This window comes from Protopterus annectens, chromosome 3.part0 (genome assembly GCF_019279795.1).
Source record: "Protopterus annectens isolate FY-2018-M chromosome 3.part0, PAN1.0, whole genome shotgun sequence".
NCBI classification, from domain to species: Eukaryota; Metazoa; Chordata; order Ceratodontiformes; family Protopteridae; genus Protopterus; species Protopterus annectens.
The window spans coordinates 1,529,573,063-1,529,599,030 of NC_056731.1; the positions used below are offsets into that span (position 1 = coordinate 1,529,573,063).

The 25,968-nt window shown below is 38.2% G+C and overlaps 1 protein-coding gene across 2 annotated transcripts in view; it reads right to left on the reverse strand.

Moving 5' to 3' along the window:
- The window catches only part of MYOM1 (myomesin 1), an 848,953-nt gene that overhangs the window by 51,630 nt on the left and 771,355 nt on the right, over window positions 1-25,968 (reverse strand). For both annotated transcript variants that reach the window (XM_044065566.1, XM_044065567.1), the window contains exons 29-32: window positions 18,430-18,543; window positions 16,140-16,227; window positions 11,432-11,470; window positions 11,219-11,324 (exon numbers count right to left, since the gene is read on the reverse strand). In XM_044065566.1, the coding sequence (XP_043921501.1) occupies window positions 11,219-11,324; window positions 11,432-11,470; window positions 16,140-16,227; window positions 18,430-18,543 (347 nt within the window). The remainder of the gene's footprint in view (window positions 1-11,218; window positions 11,325-11,431; window positions 11,471-16,139; window positions 16,228-18,429; window positions 18,544-25,968) is intronic.

Sequence of the window (25,968 nt, forward strand, 5' to 3'; positions counted from 1 at the left end):
TTAGCTCCCTTCCTGTTAATGGCTATACTACTAATCCCTGGAATAAATTTGTGTGAGCCCATCCAATCATCATGACTTAAATTAAAGAAGATTGAGGCATTGCACTGTTTAACATGGAAGAGAAGTTTATTCCACAGGTAGGGAATCCTTTGGATAATGAGCCCACCCCCCTGATTCTATTTACACTAAGGTGAGAGTTTTAGAGCAAGTGATTCTGCCATTACCAGTATTATTGGATACAGTGCTTTATGGTGACTAATTAAGTTCATTACTGATGAAAGTGCTAGGATCTCCAATGACTGCATTAACCTTAAGGGGCTCCTTTTAAATAATAGTCACTGGGAAGATGTGTTTCCCCAAATGCAACCACACTACATTTTTTGCATAAAGTCTAAAGCCATGTTTAGAACATAAGCAGTTGACTCTATGTAGCCTTCTTGGGGAATGGGGAATCAATAATGGCATGTAGTTTGCACTCATCTGAAAACTTGGAAAACTACAAAGTTTGGACATCTGCCTTCACATCTTAGAAGTACATACCATATATAAGGGGACTCAGCAAAGAGCCCTGAGAGACTCCACTAGTAACTAATCTATTAGAAGTTAACTACAACTCTCACCCTATATGTATAATCAGAGGGCCAATTAGTAATTCTTTGAATAACACAGTGGTTAATACATATGCTGGTAAGTTTATCAAAAATGTTTGCAGAAGGAATCATATATCACTTGATTTAGCAAGATCAAGAATAACCACCATCAATCGCATGAGTCATAACTTCAAAAAGTTAACCAAATTAAGAAAGCAAGACCTACCTTTCACAAAACTGTACTGAGTAGGATCACATGTGTATGATACAAATGTCGCTGTCGAGGGGATTGACTAAGATCCACTCCACGATATTTATAGATAATACTAATGAGGCCAATGGGAAGATAATTTCCAGGGACAGTCACAGTAAAACCCTTATGTAGAAGCACCTCAATTGCTGCTCTCCAGAGCTCAGGAACATAACCTATAGAGAGGCTGACAAGAAAATGCTTAATGAGGAGTTCAGCAATAATCCACTTTGTTCTAAAAACAAAGCAGACTGGATCCACAGAGGTGTTATTTTTAGCTTTGGTAATAGCTTCTAGGATCTGCTCAATAATCATAGAAAGAGCAGTATTAAAAATATTTAAGATACTGGAGTTTGAGGGAGGGAGAAATTTAAACTGAATTTGTCAGTATTGTACTGTGGAGCTTTTTCTACATTTGCTTAACTGTTTTATTGCAAATTATCCACTGTAGTCCTCTTCAGTTTTGTACATTTTCTTGCTTGCTTGTACTGTGGAGCTTTTCTCCCCGGGCCTCCATTGAAAAAGGGCTTTTGTGCAGATGGACTATCCCGGTTAAAAAATGTCAAATAAATAAATACTTGCTATGGCTTCAATACCAGGATAGGTAGAGCTGTTCACCTCCAGTTTAACATTACTTCTAATACTCTTACTATAACAAAAAAAAAGCCTTGTGTTGTGTATCCTGGTATCATTCTGTTAGCTATAATTTAATGTAGGATTCATTAATGCTGCACTGACATACACCCTCACACAAATCCTAGACCTTAGTCTCAAAGTACCATCATAAGTACCAGTGGCATGTAATACATCATTACAATGAACGGTGTTCCATGTGGCTATTTTGTGAGCCATTCATTCAACCATGATGTGTACTGAGCTTTAGGTAACAGAAATGCTGCTTCCATTGTAGAACACACAAACTGTGATACAGTGCTAGAGATCAGATTACCTTTGAGGACTCATAGACGTGGAGAAAAAGAGGGATGCTTAGAAAAAAAGCAGAATTTCGTTGTTTCCCTTTCCTCTGAGTGGTACTACTTGTGTGATATCACTATACAACATCTGCAACAAAGCACCATCTGATGTACTTAGATACTGATAACAGAAACAACTCTGTAACCTATACTTCAAGAATTGACAAAACAGAAAATGACAAACCATTCTGTTTTCCACAGACTATATTAAGCCACTTATCTCCTTATTCACTAAGAAGTTGGAACTTATAGTACAGTAAGTAGAAATCTTACCAGCTTCACTATTCCTAGTACATCTCCCATCTTCTTTGCTCAAGAATTCAGGACAAAATCAAAAATAATGGGGGGAGGGGGGCAAAGGGCCAAAATCGTGGACAGATTTTAAATATTGCTCTTATAAACCTAGAAAATGAATTTCCTGAAGGGTTTGAAGTAGGAAATTCAAATACCTGTCATTATTTAGTGACTGCAATCCTTCAATAATTTGTCAGAAAAAAACACATATTTTATGAGGAACAGACCAAAATTATGTGTCTTTCGGCTTTTCCTGGTTAGGGGTCGCCACAGCGTAACTCCGGTCTGCTAATGATTGGCAGTTGATTTTTAAGTACCGGCTTGCCAGGCCTGACGCACAACCTTCAACGAAGGTACGCCCATTCACGCATGTTTCCATGCAGAAGACGCTCTAGCTGAGAATCGAACCGGACAGTGTCTTACTGTGAGGCGACAACGGTACCGCAGCACCATGGGAAAAATCTAGACATTTTCCAAAATTCTGGACAGCTGAAAGGTATGCTTAACTAGTCATCAGACATCAAAGTAATGCAAGATAGCAGTAAGAATGCATGAAAAATGAACAGTTCTATAAAATGTTGTACTTAGTGACACTCTGAACATAACCAGTGTGAACCGGTAACGACATTGTCTATTATATATAAAGGTATAGTACTTGTGAAGAAGTATGTTAGTAAGTGTTTTTACTAATGCCAGTAATTACAGGAAGAAACAGCTTAAAGCACATAAATAACTGTTTTAACAAAAGGGATACATATTTTCATGTCACATGGAAGTAGAAGTTACATTCATCAATAATTTCCATCTCATTTACTCGAGAACAACTGCAGGAATAGCCACATGAAAGATGCAAACTGTGTTTTTGATTGCAGTATTGGCTTTAGCAACTAATCTGCCAAACACATTTTGTCATGAAGACACAAAGCTAGCTGAATGCAAATGAATAGATAGCAAATTAGGTCCTTTACAAGTAAATAAATAATTATAAAAACATAATTTCATTTAGTTTTAGACCTTAACGTTAAGAGTTTTATAACACTTTCCTGAACCATCAACAAAAGTGACTGTTAATGTGCCACAAGAGAACACATAAAAATGCAAAGATCATTAAAACACTGAAATAATGTATCAATGTATGTTTTAATGTACCAGTAATGCTAAAGGCCTTATATGACATCATTATGGCTCTATATTAGGCCCTCTTTTATTTTCCATTTGTATTAATGACCTCAATACTGTTTTTCCTCAAGCCACCTGTATTCAATATGCCGATGACTCCACTCTAATATGTTCTTCTAATTCATCTATCTCTCTTCAAACCTTTACCCAAACAGTATTTAACACAGTTGAAAATTGGTTTACTGACCATTGCCTCCTCCTTAACCCTAAAAAAACAAAATTGTTACTCTTTCCTCCCACCCAAAAGTCTCCATCCATCCACTTCACAATTACCTCTAACAACGGTACCACTATTACCACTAATACTACTACACGTCTCCTGGGCATTACTATAGATAATGACCTCAGCTATGACGATCATATCAACAATACTATACTGATGGTCAATAAAAAACTTGGCTCCTTGTATAGAATTAAATCTTACCTCACACCTCTAGCTAGAACCACCATTGCCCAGACCCATCTCACGTCTACCCTATTCTATGCCTCTCCTATATATACCAATGTATCGAAATCTAATCTAAATAAGCTCGAAACTAGCTATAACAATATAGCAAGATTTGCCACTGGCACCCCTTTTATAACCCACCACTGTCACAACCTTAAACAACTCGGGTGGTCTGAACTACAAAACCAGCTGGTGTATAATCAACTAGTGATCACACAAAAAAATCCTTCATCACCCAAATAATACTTCAATCCTCTCTAACTTATTCTCCTCATATAAAAATCTAACAACACTCCGTTCAGCTAATAAGCTACTAATCGCCCATATCAAATCTAATAACACAGCTGGAGACTCCCTTTTTACTAACGTTGTGGGAAAAATATGGAACAAGCTTCCTATGTCACTCACATCTCTCTCATCTACATCTCTCTACAAAAAAACGCCTCAAAGAACACATGAAAAATCATTGGCTCTGTCCCTGCACTAAACCTTACTTTTCCTATTATTATCTCTTCTTGCTATATGCCCTCCTTCTGGGTTTTGTCCCCACTCAACATTTAATCCTAGAAGCTAACTTTATTCAGCCCTCATATGTATCTTTTTTCTCTACCTACATCTCTAGTTTCCCTACTTTGACTTACAAATGGCAACATTAGTACCACAAGTGTACCTGAATCTCATAGATTCATAGATTAGTACTAAGCTAACTGCCCTTGCAAGCCATTGTAAGCCTAGCCAATTATCCCCTGTGAGACTCAAACCCTGCACCTTGTGTTTGTAAGGCAAACACCTTAACCATTAGGCCACCCTCCCAACCTTAGTTCCTTATATCTAACACCCATGCAAAAACTCTAAACTACTTTTCCTCTTCTTAGACAAACTTTTTATTTAATTATAACCCATATGCTATTAAATTTTCTTATATAGTAGAACCTTAGTAACTTTAAGTATCATATATAGTAATTTTGCTATGTTTGGAGCATATCTCCACATGAAAGCTATTCAGTGTAAGTAGTGAATTTTTATTTTGTAATTTCTATTTTGTAATTTTATTTCGTAATTTCTATTTTTGTAATGTTTTTATGTTTGGAGCTTATCTCCCTGGGCCTCTACTGAAAATGGACATGTATCCAGCTAGACTAGCCCAGTCAACAAATGTAAAATAAAATAAATATATAAATTATTAGCCTTGTTCCATAAATGCAAGGATTTATAAACTTGGCTCCACCATAACATGCATCATACCTGATGCATGAGTTTCACCATTTCACATGAGTAAGTGGTAAATGTCTCTGCTCTTTATTACGTGTATTGGGAGTAGTATTGTATTTGTTAGTTATGTTTATTCCTCTACTAGTATGTGCTGTTTTACTTTCCTTTGTAATTTCAAGAATTGAATTGATGCATGAAATTTCATTTAGGTTACACGTGTGTAGTTCTACATGACAATAAAGTTTACGTTGACTTGACTTGACTTAACAATGAATATATATTTTACTTATCACACATCTGATGGAAGTCTGTTGCAACTTTCACAGATGCTATAAAGTACAGTTTTGTACCTACCATAAATGTAGATGTTCGAGTGCTCATACAGCTGCAGTCATCACACTTGGGTTATCCAGCCATCAGGCGGGTCCTCGGTCGGCCGAATTCCAAAGTCTAGGTCTGGCATCGGTTGTCGTCGCTTCTTCCCTGACGTCAGTGCGGCAGGGGTATAAAAGAGGCAGCCGACACCATTTTCTTCAGTTTTTCTTGCCCTAGATGTCAGGTGCCCCCAGAAAGGAAGGCAAAACATGATGTCATGCAAACATACACAAGTAGATAAATCAAAACAATAGTTGCAAGCAAATACACCATAAAGGAATACCCCAGATAGGTTGAATGTAAAAGGTGTTGGTCATAAGTCCTGTCCTAAGAGGGGATGGAGGGAGGGTAACCTGGACTGCAGCTGTATGAGCACTCGAACATCTACATTTATGGTAGGTACAAAACTGTACTATGTTCATCGTGCATACAGCTGCAGTCATCACACTTGGGTAGAATCCCAAAGCTAAGTAAGGGTGGCTGGTACTAAGTGGAATTAGGAGGGGCTAGACTGCCCTGCAGGACTGCTGTGGCAAAGCCCGCTCTAGATTTTGAGTATAGTGGAAGGTGGTAGTGTTTGGAGAAAGTGTGCACTGAACTCCAAGTAGCTGCTTCCAAAATGTCCTTGGTAGGGACCCCCCTGAGGAAAGCTGCTGAGGTAGCTGTAGCCCTGGTGGAGTGGGATCTGATGTATACAGGCACGGATTTTCCATGAAATGAATAACAAAAGTGTATGCAGTGGGCTATCCATTTTGAAATAGTCTGTTTGGAAATAGCCTTTCCTTGATCACCTGTAGCATAGGACACAAAGAGCTGTTCAGATTTTCTGAATGACTTTGTTCTGTCCAAGTAATAGCGAAGTTGCCTGTGAATGTCCAAGGAGTGTAGTAGCCTCTCTCCTTTGTTCTGTGGATTTGGAAGGTAGGTAAATGAATAGACTGATTCAAAGCCACACTGGATACTACCTTTGGCATGAAGGTAGGGTTGGTTCATAAGGAGACCCTGTCCTGATGGAAAATGATGAATGGTTGCACAGCCATGAGGGCCTGTAGCTCCAAAACCCTGTGTGCTGAGGTAATAGCCAGTAGGAAGGCTGTTTTCCATGACAAGTATTGTAGCTCTGCTGAGGAAGCTGGCTTAAAAGGAGGCAGTGTCAGCTTCTCCAATACAAAGTTGAGGTCCCAAGCTGGAGCTGGTGGTTTCTGTGGGGGCTTTATATTTTTTGCCCTCTGAGGAACTGCCTTAATAGAGGATGTGAAAATAAAGGCGGATCCGTATTGTATTGTGCTGAAATGGCTGAAGCATGGATCTTGATGGAAGAGAAGGAGAGGCCACTGTTTAACATCTCAGTTAGGTACTGTAAAATCTGAGGTATATTTATTACTGAAGGATTCTGACCCTTTGCTTGACTCCAGATACAAAATCGTTTCCATTTGGCGGAGTAGGTTTTTCTAGTGGAGGGTCTCCTGGCCTCCAAGATGACATCCTGTACTTCCTTGGAGAGGAGAGTTTGTTGGTAAACTAAGGTATTCTCCATGCAGCTAGATTTAGAGTTCTGAGCTGGCTGTGAAGGGTCTTGTAGTTGTGCTGGGACAACAGAAGAGGAACTTGAGGAAGGATCCATGGTGGTGTGTGTGACAGGCTCTTTAGGAGAGGATACCAGTGCTGTTGTGGCCAGTCTGGAGCAATGAGAATCATTTGTGGCCTTTCTGCTCTGGTTTTTAATAGGACTTTGGCCAGTAGAGGTAGAGGCGGGAAGGCATAGACTGTCAATGTTGTCCAATTGAAAGAGAGTGCGTCCACTTTCCAGGCCTGTGGATGATAGGTCCTTGAGCAGAATTTTTCCAACTGGTAATTTCTGTGGGTAGCAAATAGATCTATGTCTGGCTGTCCCCATGCCTGAGTTATCTTTGAGAAGACTTGAGGATGCAACTTCCATTCGTGTGGGTCTGTCATAATTCTGCTTAAGTTGTCTGCCAGTGTGTTTTCCTTCCCTGGCAGGAATTGTGCCTGAAGTTGAATTTGTAATTCCAGTGCTGTGTTCCACAGGGTCATGGCTTGCCTGCTCAGGGGGTATGAATGTGTTCCCCCCTGTTTGTTTATTTACCACATGACTGTGGTGTGTCTGTCCTTATTAATAGCTGGCCTGGATGCAGTAGGTCTTTGAAGGTCATAAGAGCATTTTGTATGGCTAGCATCTCCTTTTGGTTGATGTGTAGGTGCATCTCTTTTTGGGAGCATTTTCTCTGAATACACTGACCTGCCATGTGTGCTCCCCAGGCGTAGTCTGAGGCATCTGTTGTGATTATTTGAGTCGCTTGTGGTAAACAGAAAGGAAGACCTGTGTTTCTTTGGCATGCTTGACCCCACCACAAAAATTCCTTTTGAAGGCATGGAATGAGTGGAATAATTGTTTCCAAGCTGTGGCTGTGCTGAGACCATAAGTTTTTTAGGTACCATTGTAATTTCCTCATATGCAGCTTTGCAAATGGTATTAGTAGGATGCAAGATGCCATGAACCCCAGAGCCTGCAGGATTTTCCTTGCAGTTAGCCTGGTTAAAGTTGCCATTTTGTTGTAGTATTGAGACAGTTGCCCTTGTTTGTCTGGCGTGAGGTAGGCCATATGGGTTGTTGTATTTAAGCTGGCACCCAGGAAAATTATCTGTTGAGAAGGTATTAGTTTTGATTTCTTTTTGTTTACTGTGTACCCCAGGCAGTTTAACAGTTTTATTACAAACGCCAGATGTTGCAATAGAAGGTCCTTTCTGTCTGCTTGGATCAGGCAGTCGTCTAGATATAGGTAGATTTGGATTCCTCGTTGTCTGCAGAAGGCAATTACTGATGCCAGGCATTTCGTAAACACTCTGGGCGCAGTAGATAAGCCAAAGGGCAATGCAGAGAATTGATAATGGGTTGAACCTGCAAGAAATCTGAGGTATCTTCTGCAATCTTGTCTGATAGGGACATGCAGGTATGCCTCCTTGAGGTCCAATGTTACCAGCCAAGACTCCTTGCCCAGCATGGGAAGAAGCTGCTGTAATGTGAGCATCTTGAATTTTGGTACCTCTAGATATGTGTTTAGAATGGATAGGTCTAAGATGGGTCTCCAATCTTTGTCCTTCCTTGGTACCAGGAATAGCCTTGAATAAAAACCTTGACCTTGTTCTTTTGCAGGTACCTCTTGAATTGCTTTCATATCTATGAGAGCGGAAATTTGTCTTTGTGCCTCTGCCCATTGATTTTGTGGCAGGTTTGGCATGCCTATCATTTTTGGAAGGGTGTGAAAGTGGAACCTGTAGCCTCTGTTTATAATATCCAGAATCCATTTGTCCTGTGTAACAATGTGCCAGTTTTTTGAAAATAAGGCCAGTTTTCCACCCAAAGGTGCTGCCATTATATCTTTGTTTGGCAGGCAAAGGGGGAAGTCATTGCATCTGTTTTCTAAATGACTGTGGTCTATCTTCTCCACCTCTGGGGGCTGGTGTTTGCCACTGTCTAGCTCTGTAAGATCCTTGAGGTTGTTCTCTACCCCTTGGGCATCTGTATCTGCCCCTTTGGGGTCTGTCCGTGGCTGGAAAGGACCAATTTTTTGAAGGCCAGTTTCTGCTGAAGCATGGAGACTGCACCTGCAAGAAATCTTTAACTGTTTGCATAGATTTTGCTTTTTCCTCCATTTTCTTTAGTACCTCCTCAGCTTTAGCACCGAACAATACATCTTTTTGTAGTGGTGCATCTAATAACTTTGCTTTGACATGATCTGATAAGGTTTGCTCTTTGAGCCAAGCATGTCTACGTATGACAGACCCCGTGACAGCAGCTCTGCATGAGGCCTCTAAAGCATCAAAACCACATTGCAAGGTATGTTTCCCCACTTGTTCTTCTCCATGCAACAAATCCTGCAACTCTTTCAAGTCTGGCTGTTCTGTTTGTGTCATTTTGCCTTTCAGCTGGGATAGCAAGAACTGTTGGTATTTTAACATATGAAATTGACAGTTTAATGCCCTCATGGTTAAAGTGGCTGATGTATACACTTTTTTCCCCAACCTTTCTAATGCTCTAGAATCTCTCTCTGAAGGCAAAGGGTTTTTAGCAGTAGAGACCTTAATCCCCTTGGGACCCTGTGAAATTGTTTCTGGGTCAGCAGTATGGCTTTTATAGAGGAACTGGTGAGAATCAGGAACCCGGTAATATCTGTCTGGTTTAACAGGGGCTGGAGGTAATGAGTCTGGATTAAGACTGGCTTCTGTGTACACATCATCCAAAATATCTAAGACAGGAGGAATAGCCAGGGGCCTATGCTGGGGGAGTAGTAGAAATTCCCTGAGCCTTTTCTTGGAATATGAGTAATCTTGACCTTCCCAGTGGAAGTGCTCTCTCAATGTATGCAGGGTTTCCCCAAAAGAGAAGTCCTCAGGGGGGGAGACCGAGGGAATAGACTCCTCAGCATTAGAGTCTTCAAATGGGGAATAGGTGTAATCCTGGTCCTCAGAATGGTCTGAAGTAATAGAAGCCTGGTCTGTGGAAGGGTAGTTTTCCTCCAACCTGGGTCTTTTGTCTGGGGGGGGGGTTGAGAACCCCTGATGAGAGTAATCAAATCCTCAGCCATTTTAAGCATCTGTTTTTTAGGCATGGGGCCTTGAGAGGGGGTCTGAGGCCCTAGTTTTTTAATTTTCATTGCAGCTTTAGACTTAGTGAATAATTTAATAGAAGAGGTGGAAGGCCTGAAAATGCCTTCAGAAATGGCAGGCCTCACTGAAATTTCGGTTTCCCCGCCAAGAGTGGCATCGGTATCTGCAGTGGGAATGGAGACCGAGGATCCTGCGGCCTCGGGTACTGAAGTCGCCGGTAAAATCGTTTCATCGGTAGTCAGGGGCTGCTTAGGCGCCTCGCTGAGAACCGGAGAACCGGTAGTCGGCCTAAGCGTGATCTCAGTACTCTGTGCAGGCCTCGGATGTCTATCCTTATCCTTGCGTTTTTTGCCTAAAATAGGCATCGGTGTATCCGACGAAATGATATAATTAAATTTTTTGCCAAAATAATGAAGGGCGAACTCTGCCCGGCGCTTAATAGTGCGCTTGTTAAACCTAGCACAAAAACAGCAGGCCGAGACGTCGTGGTCTGGCCCTAAGCAAGGTATACAGTAAGAGTGAAAATCCTTATGCGGTATTTGCTTCCCACAAGAAATGCAATTATTAACTTTGTCTGACATCGGTCTGAGGCAAGAAAAGTTTCCCCAATGGGGTACTTAGCTTTAAAGAAGACTTCGGCTGAAATACTGTTCGTAAATCTCAGGAGCTGGCTGACCGGCACTTGCGAACTGCTTCTGCTTCGGGCACCACGCAGCAAGAAAGACTGAAGAAAATGGCATCAGCTGCCTCTTTTATACCCCTGCCGCACTGACGTCAGGGAAGAAGCGACGACAACCGACGCCGGATCTAGACTTTGGAATTTGGCCGACCGAGGACCCGCCTGACGACAGGATAACCCAAGTGTGATGACTGCAGCTGTATGCACGGTGAACATCAAAAACTTTCCTTCTTAGCTACCAAGTTTGTAGTTGACTAAAACAAACAAAAAGTCATTATAGCTTGTGTGTAACATGTCCTACAACATCCATTAAGAAGAGCCCCTATTCTTCCTTATATGCTAAACATATTCATGGTTATATGAGCACCACTGGTGTGCCCTCTGCGGTCACTATGCTGCATACAGTGTTCAGATATTACAACTGATACAATACTTGGCAGCAAGCACTGCAATCCATCGATGAAACCTGTACCTGCTGCATGTAGATGTGAAACTGAATGCTGACATTTCAAATAACACCTTAAGGATATTGACACACATCTCTTACTAAAGAAAGTTGACTAACAGACAATGTAATTAACTCCTTACTTGTGTAACCAGTTGATTTTCAGATCCTCCATATAATAATTCACAAAGGAGTACAGCCTGAATCCTTCTTCTGTGCTCTGGATCTTTAGTTCTGTGGCAGATAAAGCTGTAATATATACATATGTCATGTTATTATCCATGTGCAATTCCATTAATAACTACTGAACTCTTGTTGTTAAGAAAGTAGAGAAAATTAAGATTCGCAACACCTACCGATCATTCTGCAGACTTCATTTATTAGGTTTTTGAAGGCTGAAAAAGAGAGAATACTTATAATTGTACAGAAATTTATAAAACACATATCTGGCACCAGATACAGAATCTGTAGCTCACCAAGTCAGCTAATTATATCACACAGTGGAGTATTTGTGGATCCCACTTAAGCAACATCCTATCTTCTCACCCCCTTTAGAAGAACTGCCATAACTCACACGTGTGTATAATATTTTTTTCAGAGCAAAGGTGATAGGTATACAGAATTGCTTATGACAAGGGATTTATAGAAGCTAGATGAGGTAATGTTTTTTTCACCACTTGGGATTTCTGGGGTTATAAGATAAAAGTATGTGGGAGCAGCTGCACTTGGCTAGCTGTGATGTTTTGGGCACTCTAAAGAGACATACAGTTTTACTTTGTCTGAATTTTATTATTTATAATGTATGTATGTAAATTCCATGCATTCTTAAATTCCTTCAACATTTATGTTCCAGTTACCTACTCAAAAGGACTCTACATAATATACACACGCACACACACACACACACACACACACACACACACACACACACACACACACACACACACACGCACACACACAAAGACATTAATTTATGGTTTACCATTGTCTTTTACTACAGTAGATTAAATTAAACTTTGCACCATGAAGTGTGATTATTGTTCATGCATATGTCATTCAGTTCACTAACACTTGGTTTTGTCCTATGCTTCATGTAAGCAGTAGACATTCATATGTCTATATATTTTTTTGGGGTGCTGAAGTTTAAACATGCGTTACTAATTAAGGACATGTAGGCCACTTTATTAAAGATTCATGTAATCTAATATAAAAAGGGAAAAATGCTGTCACTGATGCAACATTGTTATTATTTATACTTCCATACCTGCAAAGTTTCACTGTATAAAATTTCAAAACAAACACATTTTAATGTATAGACAGCAGTCACAAGAAAAAAAAAAAAAACAGGCAAGTGCAAATACCCAAGTTTTGTTTATTAATTTAAAATCAGAATGATAATAATGAAGTATTCAGAAAAAGAAAGTTAGAAAGACATTCCAATAACATATGAAGCTCCTTTTTTGAAGACTGTTTTATACCCTTTTATTTCCCCCATGCCTGCTGACTATCAAGCTGCCATCTCAGCCTATCTGTTCTCCATCACTGCGGTGACAGCAATCCATGGAATGGCCGTCACACAGGCAGTCAGGAAGGGTGTTTCTATAATGTGCACTCCTGTGGTTATTATGATCACCCTATTACTTGCTTTAATGTTGTCCCACCAGTCAAATCCAACATCTTGTTTACAAGGAAGATTATTAATTAGTCATTTGTTTATAATCTCCATTAACTGTTGCCTTTTTATTTCCTATCTCCATTTATAATTGCCCAACCTCCATTTCTTATTAATTAGCACATCCATCTACCTGCCTGCTAACATGATGGGGCTGAGGGTTAGTATAATGGTTCAGATATTTACCTCAAAGACACAAGGTACAGGGTTTGATTCTTATCTTTAATGTGAAATTGGTTGGGCTTAAAATGGCTCACAAGCTCAGCTAGCCTAATACTTACCTTTGAACCATCTGTCTGATTCAATACCTCATATTATGTTAGCAAAGAATCACATCTAAACTGTTTTCATGAAAAGGTATACTGTCTGTCCATTATACAGAATCTGTCCATTATACAGAATTTCCTCTAAACATTTATCCAACATCTACTTGAGACTATTTAAGTTTCACGTATACAGTTCTTTCTTTCCGAATTTCCTATCCAATTTATAATCTAAGGAGATGCTAAGCTCATAATTTATCCACATAGGGAGAATTATTTGATCACAAGGATGTAAAGAGAGTGAACAAAATACAGTGCCTCGATGGCTGAAATATAAATTACTCACAACCCTTTCATGGGGTGCTGCTATTATACTGTTGGACTTAAAAAAAGCAAAAAACAAAAAAACAAAACAGACATACCTTTTAGAATTCCACTGTATAATGCAAACTTGATTCCTTATCCATCCCTCTGTGATAACTGAAACCAGTTGGAATGGATGCAAGATCTACTGTGCACCTACCTGCCTGCTAAAATGTTGATACATTTGTAGTACCTGCGACTGAAGTAGCCTGTGACACTGTTAGTGTGTCTGCTCCCATTTATGGAACAGCAAGAAAGTAATACCTAGGGCCTTTAACTAGACACAACGTAAATATATTTCATTTTTAAAACATACCTATTTGAAGGGGAGTTGTCTATGTCATCTCTTCAATTTTGTTACACTAAAACCCTCTGAGCCCCTTGTATGTTTTCTGTTAGTTGCACTAATCAGTGGGTCACTCTGGCTACTGATCTCATTGCTGGGATACTATAAATTTTGCCCCACTTGGACTGCAGTGTGCTTTAGTAGAAAGTCATTTTTTATTGTACAGTAAACCTTTTGACTCTTGAAAGCCTTACCTTTTTTGATATTAAACTTCATTTGTTATTCCTCTACTTATTTATTAAACTTCTGGAAAGCTCTTTGCAGACTAATATCTCAGTTATTAATAACTGCTTATAATTTCGAGTCAGCAGCACATATGTTGATGATTTAAGTAACCTCACATGGAGGCCAGATCACATACAAAGATGTTAAATAAAAGTGAAGTTAGGACTGACTTTTGTGGCAAACCACACATTACATGATTATCCTCTGACTAAATGGCATGAACCACAGCTTTCTGTTGTTTTTTTTTTTGTCTGTTACTGGTCTAGTCTTTATAGCACTTCATGACTTTAGGTCCCATTCCCACTTTAGCTATTCCATTATTTTATATTGAAACTACTCAACAGCCTTACTGAAATCCAAATAAATCGCAGCAAAATAATTTCCCTTAGCCAGTACTTTAATTAGCCTTTTACAACATTGAATTAAACTGGTTGTACATGATTCATTTTGGTAATAAAACTATGTCTCCCTTCATTCTGTAAGTTATTTTCTGTTAGGGACTGTGCTATCCTCCTTTTGCGACTTTTCCATAGCTTTATCACAACTTTTAAGTTAAGCTTATATTAGATCCTTCTTTGTCCACATAGTTACATATTAATGTTTCTACAGCACAGGGACCACAAACAACATTGTTATTAGATAACAAAACAATTCTGCCAAGTCTTTCAGTACCTTCAGTGGTGGCACATGAAGTCTCTGAGATGTATGACTGTTTAATTCTATAACGTTATTAATGACTTCATCTGTAGTTAAAACTGCTTCATTAAAAATCTTATCAACTTAGTTATCATAACCTTTTCATTGTAAAAATAATAAAAATGCTATTCATAATCATTTTTTAGGATTGACAAATGCATGTCTTGCAAACAGACTACATGCTATGAACAATAAGGTTCAATTTGTTTAATCATGTGACGGATAAGGTCAGGCAAAGGATACCCCATATCTAGCCTATCCTTTTTTATTCTAATGTACAATTAATTATTGTTATCATTGCAAATCCTCCTTTCTGAAACCAAGCAGTGATTTAATTGTTTTAATTTTTTTGGTGCCCTAATATTTTCACTATTATACAGTCCCCTTCCCAATGCATATTAACTCATTTATTCCCCATAAGTTGTGAGACAGTCCATGTGTTCCCAGACTCTGATGCCTATATCCTATTTGTTTTGTGTTGGGAACATTCATTTCTTTTTGAGGTTAGAGCCTGGTGAGGAGGTGGGACATCATTCTAATAAGGGTGGTCCCAACCTAACATGCCTCTTATTCACTTCATGGCTGGTGGTCATGCTAATTGTTGCTGCTGTCTTAAGGGAATTCTAAAGGGTGGTACCATTATTCTGGAGGGACTCTCAAAGGGTGGACCTTCACCTGTCCCTGGACCATCTTCTGGCTACCCATATTTTATCAACCCTCAAGCTGATATCAATGGTGCAATGGGCTCAACATCTTTCTCCTGCCAGGTATGCAATGGGCTCAACATCTTTCTCCTGCCAGGTAGTCAGTCATCAGCCACTCATTGTCATCATCCCCTCATATGGTCCTTTCAGCACCCTGGCAAGAGTTGATCTCAAGTCATTCGGGTCATACTCAGGGCTTCATCCCTGTATGCCACACAGCCATGCAATTTGACCATTGTCTGAAATTAATTATTATAGTAAATCTAAAGAAAGAGCAATGATGTTTATGCAATTAAGTCTATATTGTGCTAGTCATATTTTCTAATTCAACATTGAGTTGACTAAAAAATGTACTACTACTATCCAAATGAGATTAATACTACTATCCAAATGAGATTAATACTACTATCCAAATGAGATTAATACTACAATCCAAATGAGATTAATACTACTATCCAAATGAGATTAATACTACTATCCAAATGAGATTAATACTACAATCCAAATGAGATTAATACTACTATCCAAATGAGATTAATACTACAATCCAAATGAGATTAAGCAAGTGTTAGCTTTCTTTAAAGTATATGCAATAGCATTCCAGATATAAATTCCACTAATAGAAAGCCAGGTAATTGGTCAAAAATGCGACCTAAATAGCTCAAGTAGTAATGCTGCGGTTTTGAGAAATGCAACAAATCTATAGTCCAGAACTGTGTGACCATCTATTGAAAGCATGCAGACATTTTCAGTTTTATTTGCTTTCGTTTTCATATTCATGCATATCTTTTTTACCTTCATCTGTAAGTTTCAGAATACTCTTGTCTTTTCCTCTGTCATCCTTCAGAATGACTTCATAGACACCAGCATCCTTCTTGGTAACCTGTGTCAAAAGAACAGATGGTTTTGAATTTCATGAGGCCAGTAACAAGCGTATCACTTAGGGTCTTCATCCCATTACATTGGTTCCATTTTAATGTCAATGACGTTAAAGTCGGTTGTTCATTTTGTTGAAATGAAATGACTGAGTGATGGAAGCTTAACATTAATGTCTACTTAAGAGTCACCCTGTTTGACAGAGTGCAAAACATAACTTACAGGGCTGTGGGAAACACAGACAGGTTTTTTTAGTTAGTTTTCTTGCATGGCAATCCCTTAGTAGCAGTTGTCAGTCATCAATACTGTTATCATGATCAGGGGAACATTTACAGTGAGGCTAAAGAGGTTTAAATAACTATGTGAACATCCAAATAAATAAATAAACATGTTATTGATAGAGACATACTACTTATCTGCTATGTTTTGGACCCAATGCTATATTTTTTCTTCCTGTCAGAATTACCCTTGCTCTTTTTGGCTTTAATAATGTTCTTAATAATGTTAACTATTAATTGATACAGAAATGAAGGTATCATTGGACTAAGTCTATATTATCAGTTCTAATTATATAGGGTAAACAGCTTTAGGCTTGTGTCTGCATAAAATATGAAAATTATCTTCCTGCCCTCTGCTATGATCTTTCAACTTCATTGTTACAATTTTAAATGTTTCATTTTAAAAGCAGCAAAAGTCACACTTCTTTTACAGTGGTAAGTAGTGTTCAGCAACAGGGTTGTAATCAATTATTTCTCTGCCACAACTACTTCTAGAAAAGCATGTCGATTTCTACAAAGACAATTTTTTTTGTGTTAGTTTGATTACTGTGTTTCAAAGTTATATTTTGTATAAATTCAGTAAAGACGAAAGAAAGACAACTACTGAATTTCAAGTCCCAAAACCAAGTAACTGTCTTTCCTCAGGATAATGGCAACCTAAAAGGTGATTATGTTAAGTAGCAAGGGGTACAGAGTATGCAGCCTTCTAACATGGGCTGGCAGGACTCCTCCCCCTTCCTCTTAAAACACATATTAGTGTCAAAGACATAAATTGTAGGCATATGCTCCTTTGTGTTCAAAGCTGTGCGTTTATAGGAGAATGTTCACTATTATGAAAACCTTTTCTGGAAGATTGAAATATCAAAAGTATGTATTCATACACTAATTCCTGTTGTGCTCCAAATCATGTCCCATAGCAAGAATTTGTTAAAAGCAAAAGAGCTTCAAACTGACTAGCAGCCATTGCAGCAGATTGTTTTTGTTTTTATTAACATTTCAAGATGCATCACACACCATTTCATATCACGTATTATTTAGACAATGTCAATCATGGTAGATACTAGACCAATAACAAAGACCAAAAAGGAGCCTAGCCAACTAAGTCAGTGTGCTACAGTTGTGCTTACTGTCTTTTCAAGAAACGCTGCACAGGCTATTCTGCTGCAAAAAAAAAAAAAAAAACTAGCCACTTACAAAATTTGGCCAATACAGACATTGAACTTGTGACCTTGTCATTATCAGTCTCCTTTTAAAAAAGTTACATCATTCATGTGTCATCATATTGTTGCATACTGCTTTCAGGTACACTTGCCAATGTTCCCAAACTTTAGTTGTCCATAGGGACCATAGAAATATATATGACAAACTTAGATGGCAGAGTGTGTGTGTGTGTGTGTGTGTTCTTTGGATCAGCTTGAAGTAAGACTGATGCAAACAGGCACTAAAACAGTAATGGGACAGCATACTGAGCCTTTAATACACATGTACAGGGAATGATTCAGATCCAGCCAAGGCCAGAATGATTTTCCCTAAGATACTGACACCATTAACTGACAGGTAATAACAATATTACAGTAAATTAGGAGAGTTTAGGGAATTAATATTTCTGAGAGCAGTGACCTTTCAAACAGTAGCCCAGTACTAGATTTAACATTCCTTTAAACCTCATTCTTTACTGTTTAACAGCAAAAAAGACTTCAAACTGGCTAGTATCCATTGCAACAGGTCATTTTTTCTTATAATATCATTTCGAGATGCACCACTCAACATAATGTATATCTGTCTTTTGTTTAGTCCTGCAGCCCTTACAGGCTACAGGTTGGAGGTACATCAGGGTGCTGATAGTATTTTGGGATTTTTGTTTTAATTTTACTGTTTACAGAGTATTTATTCTGCGTACTACTATACTGCTGTGAACACAATATGCTCACCTCTGTTATCAGCAGTGTACATACTCCATCCTTGAAATCGTGCTTTTCATCGACCATTATTTCTCTTTCATCTTTGTACCAGACAATGCTTGTGTCCTTTCTAATGTTGGCCACCTGAAAAGTAAAATAAGAAGGAGAATCATCACAAGCTCAAAAAATACACACAACTGATTACAGTTAACATGAGCTTTTCCTCCACTATCGGTATCTTCGCAAATAGAAATATATTTCAAGTGGACACTTTTTATTTGGATTTTGCTTTTATATTAAAGAGGCATTATAACACCCATGAGTTTGAGGGTAATTATTCATTATTGTATATTATAGCAGAGGCTGACGTTTGTGTGTGTGTGTGTGTGTGTGTGTGTGTGTGTGTGTGTGTGTGTGTGTGTGTGTGTGTGTGTGCGTGTGTGTGTGTGTGTGTGTGTGTGTGTGTGTGTGTGTGTGTGTGTGTGTGTTGGTGTGTGAGAGTGTGTGCAGAGAAGTGCACATCAAAAATCTGGGCATGCACCACTGAAGTACAAGGCTGAACTAGCATTCCTAATATTGTTTATAGAAGCTGATATTTCCCCTGAAATCTGTACTGAGCAGAGACAGTTTGCACTGAAATCGAAGTTGTTTGCATTTAGTAGCATACATTTTTTTTAAACAAAATGGTCAGTCAGAATTTTGTACAGTACAGCTTATTTTATTAATTTATTTATTGCATTTGTTTACTGGGAAAATATAACTAGGCATAGTAGCCCCTTTTCAGTGGGTGTCTCAAAAGAAAAGCTCCAATATTACTGAACAATCACTAGCTACAGTACCAGTTCTACAATGTATAACAACTGCAACTGAAATATAAGCTGAAAAAATTATTATGTAAAATGTGTACACACATATGTACATACAAGGGAAAATTAAGACACAAAAATGCAATTCTTTTTCTAAAAGTTGCTTTTACACTCCTGCCCATTTTGGCATGACTTAGCTTCCAACATAGTGGTTTTCCAGGGATGGCTTTCATCTCTCTCCTCAGGGCCTCTGCATATTGCTATATAGTGCCTTTGTTGCACAAAGTTAATTTGTAAGAGACTTTCACTTAACAAATTCTAATTGGGCCTACATTAAGGTGGCTCTGCTCAGTGTCAGGAGTCACAGCAACAATGTCCAGTACTGAAGCCCATTCATGTATGTGTTTCTACAAATACTTTGTTTTGGGGTAGAAGGTGGGATCTGTTTTTATCTGCCCAAATACTACCTTGTGCCAAATTCTTCAAGATTCTGAATTTGAGTTCCTTGAAATTTTGGTCACATTTGATAAATTCACTTACCATATTACTGACAACTATAGATCCCCTTCAGTATAATCTGAGGGCCATATTAGGTACATTGACACAGTGGATTTCCTATCTATTAATCCCAATACCCTAATCCTGGTTGACTTCAATTGTCAATTTTTCAACTGTTAGTCTTACACAACAATCAATAAATGCAGCCAGCAGTTCCAAGATTTTATTAATATCATTATTTAGATCAAGTTGTTCAAGTTCCCAGGAGAGGGGCAATTTACTTGACCTTGTCTTTGTGAATGCTGCCTTCGGCTGCACATCTACTGATATCTTCTCCTTGACCATATTTGAGAACCAGACTGTTACCTTTTCCCCTCAAAATTATAACTGAATTTTTTACAAATTCACAACTTCTTTCAAGGATTACTACAACTGCCACATGTCTATCTGATTGCGTTAATTATTTCAATGTTCTGGCTGACAAAGTTTGCTCAGTTGTTCCCTTCTCTCTCTCACACACATACAAGTGCCCCTCCCTTGAACCATTTACGATTTTCCTTCCATTATCACTATGGACCAGATTGAGTAAGCTAGAACTAAAACTAAAAATAACAGCTCTGTTGGTCCAAACAATACACCAGACTGTCTTGTTGTTAGTATAAAGAACAGTACTGCTGACCCCCTCTTTAAGCTTTTTAATCTCATCCTATCCATAGTGTATGCCCCTGCACAACTAATGCTGGAAATTATCATCACACTAGCCACTTTAGTATTATTTGTAAAATCAAGAAAAGTCAAGGACTGGAAGGTGCAAAAACTCATTCCAATCCAGATGTTTTTATGAAGGTTAGGCTTTTCGTCCTTAATTTGGTTGACTTTTTTGAGGATGTGATTGATGCCATTGATGAGGATCATTCTGTCTATGATTCTTATTTTAGTCACTATTGGAGATCCTCAGAGCTCTTTGCTGTACCCCCTATCTCTGGCATCTGCTTTTCTGATATAAAAACAAATGTCCAAGGCTTGTGGTTAACCCAGTTTGCAGATGATGACAAAAGGGGTGTCATTAATGATTCCTGCACAGACTCTTATATTCTTTACGAAGAGTTAGATAGAATCAGCTACTTGTGTTCTAACTACAGGTGTAGACTTAATGCAAATAAATGTAATGTAGTGTAGCTGCATTTGGGGAAACAAGGCTTTCTCATTGATTTGTGTTATTCTTTTTTTCCTAGGTGCTTTTTTTCTCTCATGACTGCCAACAATTAAGCCTCCTTTAATGTGATTCTGCCAGTGGATTCCCCAGTACTAAGGAATGACCTCAGTACAGTAAAGTGGCAAGAACCCTCCCCCGTGCTCTATCACACAGGAAGCCATAAAAATTGCTTGAGCTCATGATGGCATCCTGGAAGTGAGAACATCTGCATGGCCTAACCCCACCCCATGGGAGGAGGAACGAGCTACTGGCATCATTGCAGGGATCCACAATGGTTTCCTCCTGTTACTGCATGTTCCTGCACACTTGATAATGAAGGCTACCAAGAAGTGGTAGCTTAGTAAGCCCAAAGCTTACCCCTAGGTCAAGCACAATGATGCCACTTCTGCTCTGACATGTTGTTGCAGCATTTGCCCTTCTCTGCTCCTCCTTCTTTCCCCAGGACAGCAGTACCAATGGCCATAGTCAAGGTTTTACAAATTTACACCACTAGACCTGGCTCTTTCACCCATTGATTAATACATACATGGAACCCTACTTAACTCATCAGTGTCTACCAGTGTACGATATTATCAAATTGCCCTAGGGCTGGAACAAGATTGCCTAGAGCTCTGAGGTTGAAGGAAAATTAAATATGAGAATATCTTTTTTAGCTGAAAAAGAAAAGCAGCATTTTGCATTTCTTTTTCAGATGAAGGGATCTTCTCACATTTAATCACAGCAAAGGATGCCAGAAATGCAGTAGTACTGTTTAGCTACAGTGAGACAAAAGCTCTGCATGTATGGTCTACAGTTCAAGCACTACTTGCTTGAATGGGACAAGGCAGCCCACACAACTGGCACCACCAAAAGGCCTAACAAATAACCGGAGCATAATCATTTATGTTGGTATTAATGAGCTGGCACAACTGTTAGACATCTAGGTACTTTCATGAACTGCTGATGTTGTTGTTGTCTTTCGGCTTTTCCTGGTTAGGGGTCGCCACAACGGAACTCCGGTCTGCTAATGATTGGCAGTAGATTTTCACGAACGCCGAGGTGCCAGCTCGACGTTCAACCTTCAACGAAGGCACGCCCATTTACGCATGTCTTTCGAACGCCCACCCAACTGTGGGGAGGACATGCAGACTGCTGATGAACCTATGACATTGTTTGATCATAAACTATGAGTTACAGTAAGGGAATCTTTCTCATTCACCAGTTAATTATAAAAGTATATCTTTAAGATCAAAAGAGGTGTTAGCACCCCTATATTCCTCCCTTATTAGGCTGATCATTGAATGTAGTTGTCAAACTGAGATATATATTTATATATCAATCTATATCTATCTAGCTATATATATATATATATATATATATATATATATATATATATATATATATCTATATCTATATCTATATATATATATATATATATATATACATATATATATATATATATATAGGTCTACTTTGATTCACTGAAAACTCATTTCACTGAATTTCAAAATACTCACACCAAATCACTGAAAACTCATTTTACTGAATCACATTTCACTGAATGTAAGTACTGTTGAGCAAATAAAACGTATATGCCCTTTGCCCCACTGTAGTGCGATCCTGGAGTTAGTATATATAATTAGGGGGTGAGTGGCACAGCCCCCCACATTGGGGATTGTGGGGGGCATAGCCCCCCACCTACTTTTGGTTTTATATTGTTAGCTTACAGTGAAATGAGATTCATAAATATAAAAGCTAAGCAGGTGGGAGGCTACACCCGCCACATCCCCCCAACTATATATATTAACTCCAGGATCACACCACAGTGGGGAAAAGGGCATATACATTTTATTTGCTCAACAGTGCTTACATTCAGTGAAATGAGTTTTCAGTGAATCAAAAACAAAGCACCAAGAAGAGGCAAAAATAAACTTAGCGTACTGTAGTTTATTGTCCGCTTTCATCCGTAGACTTCGTCAGAATACAAGAAACAGTAAATTTACAAGTACATTTATAACAGACCCAATCAAACAATTAAATAATTAAAAAACAATTAAGTCAGTTTAAGCTTTTAAAGAAACAAGTTCAAGTGAAAAAGGAATTAAATTCAATGGATTTGTTTATAGATAATTCCCTATATTTTAAAAAGCATTTGACATTGATCATGTCATTGAGACCAGGATGGACATCAGAGTTAAGTCTGATCTGCCATGATGTTTCACGCTGTTCTAAGTAATTCTTGTAATCTCCCCTTCTTAAGTCAGGTTGAACAAGACTTAACTCTGATGTCCTACAACAAAAGAATCTAATCCTGTCATTTCAAGTCCGTGAAAGAGCTGTTTGAACATGCGTTGAATCCTTTTAGTTCTGCAGGTGAGCATTACAAGAATGTCAGCAATGCTGACTTAAATAAAAAACGAGATATATTGATTAGACTGTTAAAGCGTTACCGTTCTCTTGAACTAGAGAACAGTTACTTTGCACGATGTATTGAGTTGGACATTGTTCCAAAAGGACTTAGGTTCTTTAAATGTCCTAATGGGGTTTTTGTACATGATCCGTTGTTCAAAGTGCTCATTGCCTTTTTCAATGACGCCGGTTTGTGGCTGTTACAATTACTAATTGATAATAATTGTACAAAAATGAATGGTTTAAAGGAAGAGATCATTCATATTGAAGGTAGTTTGAAAAGCATGGTTTCGGCTGAAACTTTTGATGATTTGTTTCGTTCCATTTGGGATGAATTGGAACAACATTCAGCAGAAATTATAGGCAGAAAGCAGTTCAAATTAGGGCGTGATATCAACGCCTATCAGAATAATGTTGCCTATGATAACTTTGTCAATAAAAACTATCAGACTAATAACTTTAATGTGAATGGCAACAGGAGATATCAACAGTATCCACCAGTCAATGACAACAGGAAGACCTTTAGTAATGTCGTTTCTACAACTGATTCGACTGGACTTGATAAAAACGGTTTTATTAACCGTCAGAACACTGGTGTTCTATCTGTTGACAATAGTGACGGACTTTCTCTTGCTCACCAACCTAACGGTGGTGATAACTGTGATAATGTAGGGGATGGACATGTCACTACTGGCACTACTGACTCTGATAATGGGACATGTGATAAATTTAAAAAGAAAGCTGAGGTTGTTTCAAAATCTGGCGTGAACAGTTCATCTTCTTCTTTTTTCACCAAGAAGGGACAGAGCAGCACGCATTCTGTTCTAACCAGAAGCCGGACTTTTCTGGCTTCAAACTCTTCAAGCGACGAAACAGACAATATTAATGAAAAATTTTCTATCATTAATTTAACTAATTTTGAACTATCCAATAGTGAAACCAAAATTCTTAAATATGGTTTGAACTTTGTACCTAGTATAAGAGCTGATTTCAGTAAAACCATAGTTGATATAAAAATTTATACACGTAAATTAAATTTGTTTTATTTGATGAATGATATTCCTACTACGAATAAGATTCTAATTAAACCTTCAAGTTTTACTCCACCATTGCAGCACACCATTAAAGTCTTTGAAGAATTATGTACAGAAGAAATTAGACAGGCTTTGGCTAGTAAAACAAAGGGTTCTTACAACTTAAGTGATGAGGAAAGGATGGCTTTGCGTAAACTTAGATCCTTGACCTCTGAACTGAGGTTCATGAAAAGCGATAAGGGTGGTAACATTGGGATTTTAGAACAAAAGGTTTATAGAGAAAAAATTTTAAGTATTTTGGAAAACAATGAAGAATATGAAACCATCAGTCTTCATGAAATTTTGTATAAATAACGATTAATTTATTCTTTGTTATATGATGCTTTAATGTCAGGTTATATAAGTTATGAACTATATGACTTTTGTATTGTGCATGAACCCAGAATAGGTGTTATCTTTGGAATTCCAAAGACACACAAATCATTAACTGACCCTCCATTTAGACCCATCGTGTCATCTCCACATTCCATCACTGAGGGGATTTCACTCATTGTTGATGCTGTATTAGAACCCTGTTTGTTAAATGAAGATTCATATATCAGGGATTCTTGGCATTTTTTGGAAAAATTTAACATGTTCATTAAAAATAATTTTTTTGATAAAAAAACACATATACTATGTACCATTGATGTTGTTTCGCTGTATACCTGCATACCTCACCATGAGGGTGTAGAAGCAGTCCGTTGTTTTTTAGCCAAAAAGAACTGTGGACTCACCAAAAATGCTATTTCTACCATTTGTGGGTTCCTTGATATCATTTTAGACAACAATTTTTTTCTTTTTGAAAAAACTTTTTACAAGCAGAAGAGGGGAGTAGCTATGGGCTCTGCTGCTGCTCCCGCCTATGCCAACTTGGTTTTGGCATGGTGGGAGCATCAGCATTTGCCCATACTACGGGACAAATACAACATCCCCTTTTTTTGTCGATTTGTGGATGATTTATTGTTCATTATAGAAGGTGACATCAATGTAGTTAATAATTTTCTGATTGACATTAATGATTTTTCTAGTTATTTAAAATTTACTTTAGGCAGTGTAGGGTTGAAAATTAATTTTCTGGATGTACTCCTATGGTGGGATGAAGAAGAAAATAGGTTTCACAGCAGTATTTATCGTAAGGATTCATTTACCAATAGCTATTTACATTATAATAGTAATCACCCCAGGCACATTGTCAAAAACATACCACGAGGGCAGTTCATCAGAGCTAGTCGTTTGACCTCTAAGAACTGTCTTTTACAAAGGGAATTTGATTTCATTATTGATTTGTTCATAAATAGGGGATATCCCATGTGTGAATTAATTGATAATAGTAATGACATCATGACTAAACGCTCAACAGAATATCAGGCATTGTTAAATTATAGTGAATACAACAATTATCACGTGGGGTCGTCCAACAATGCCAACATTGAACACAGATTGGTTTGTTCTTTAGACATGACTGTTGACAGTGAACATATACAACAAATCATTAAAAAGAATTGGAGAGTTATTAGGGGGCATTCTGAACTTTTTCGGATTTTAGGAAACAAACCATTTTTTGTTTCTAAAAATGCTTTTAATG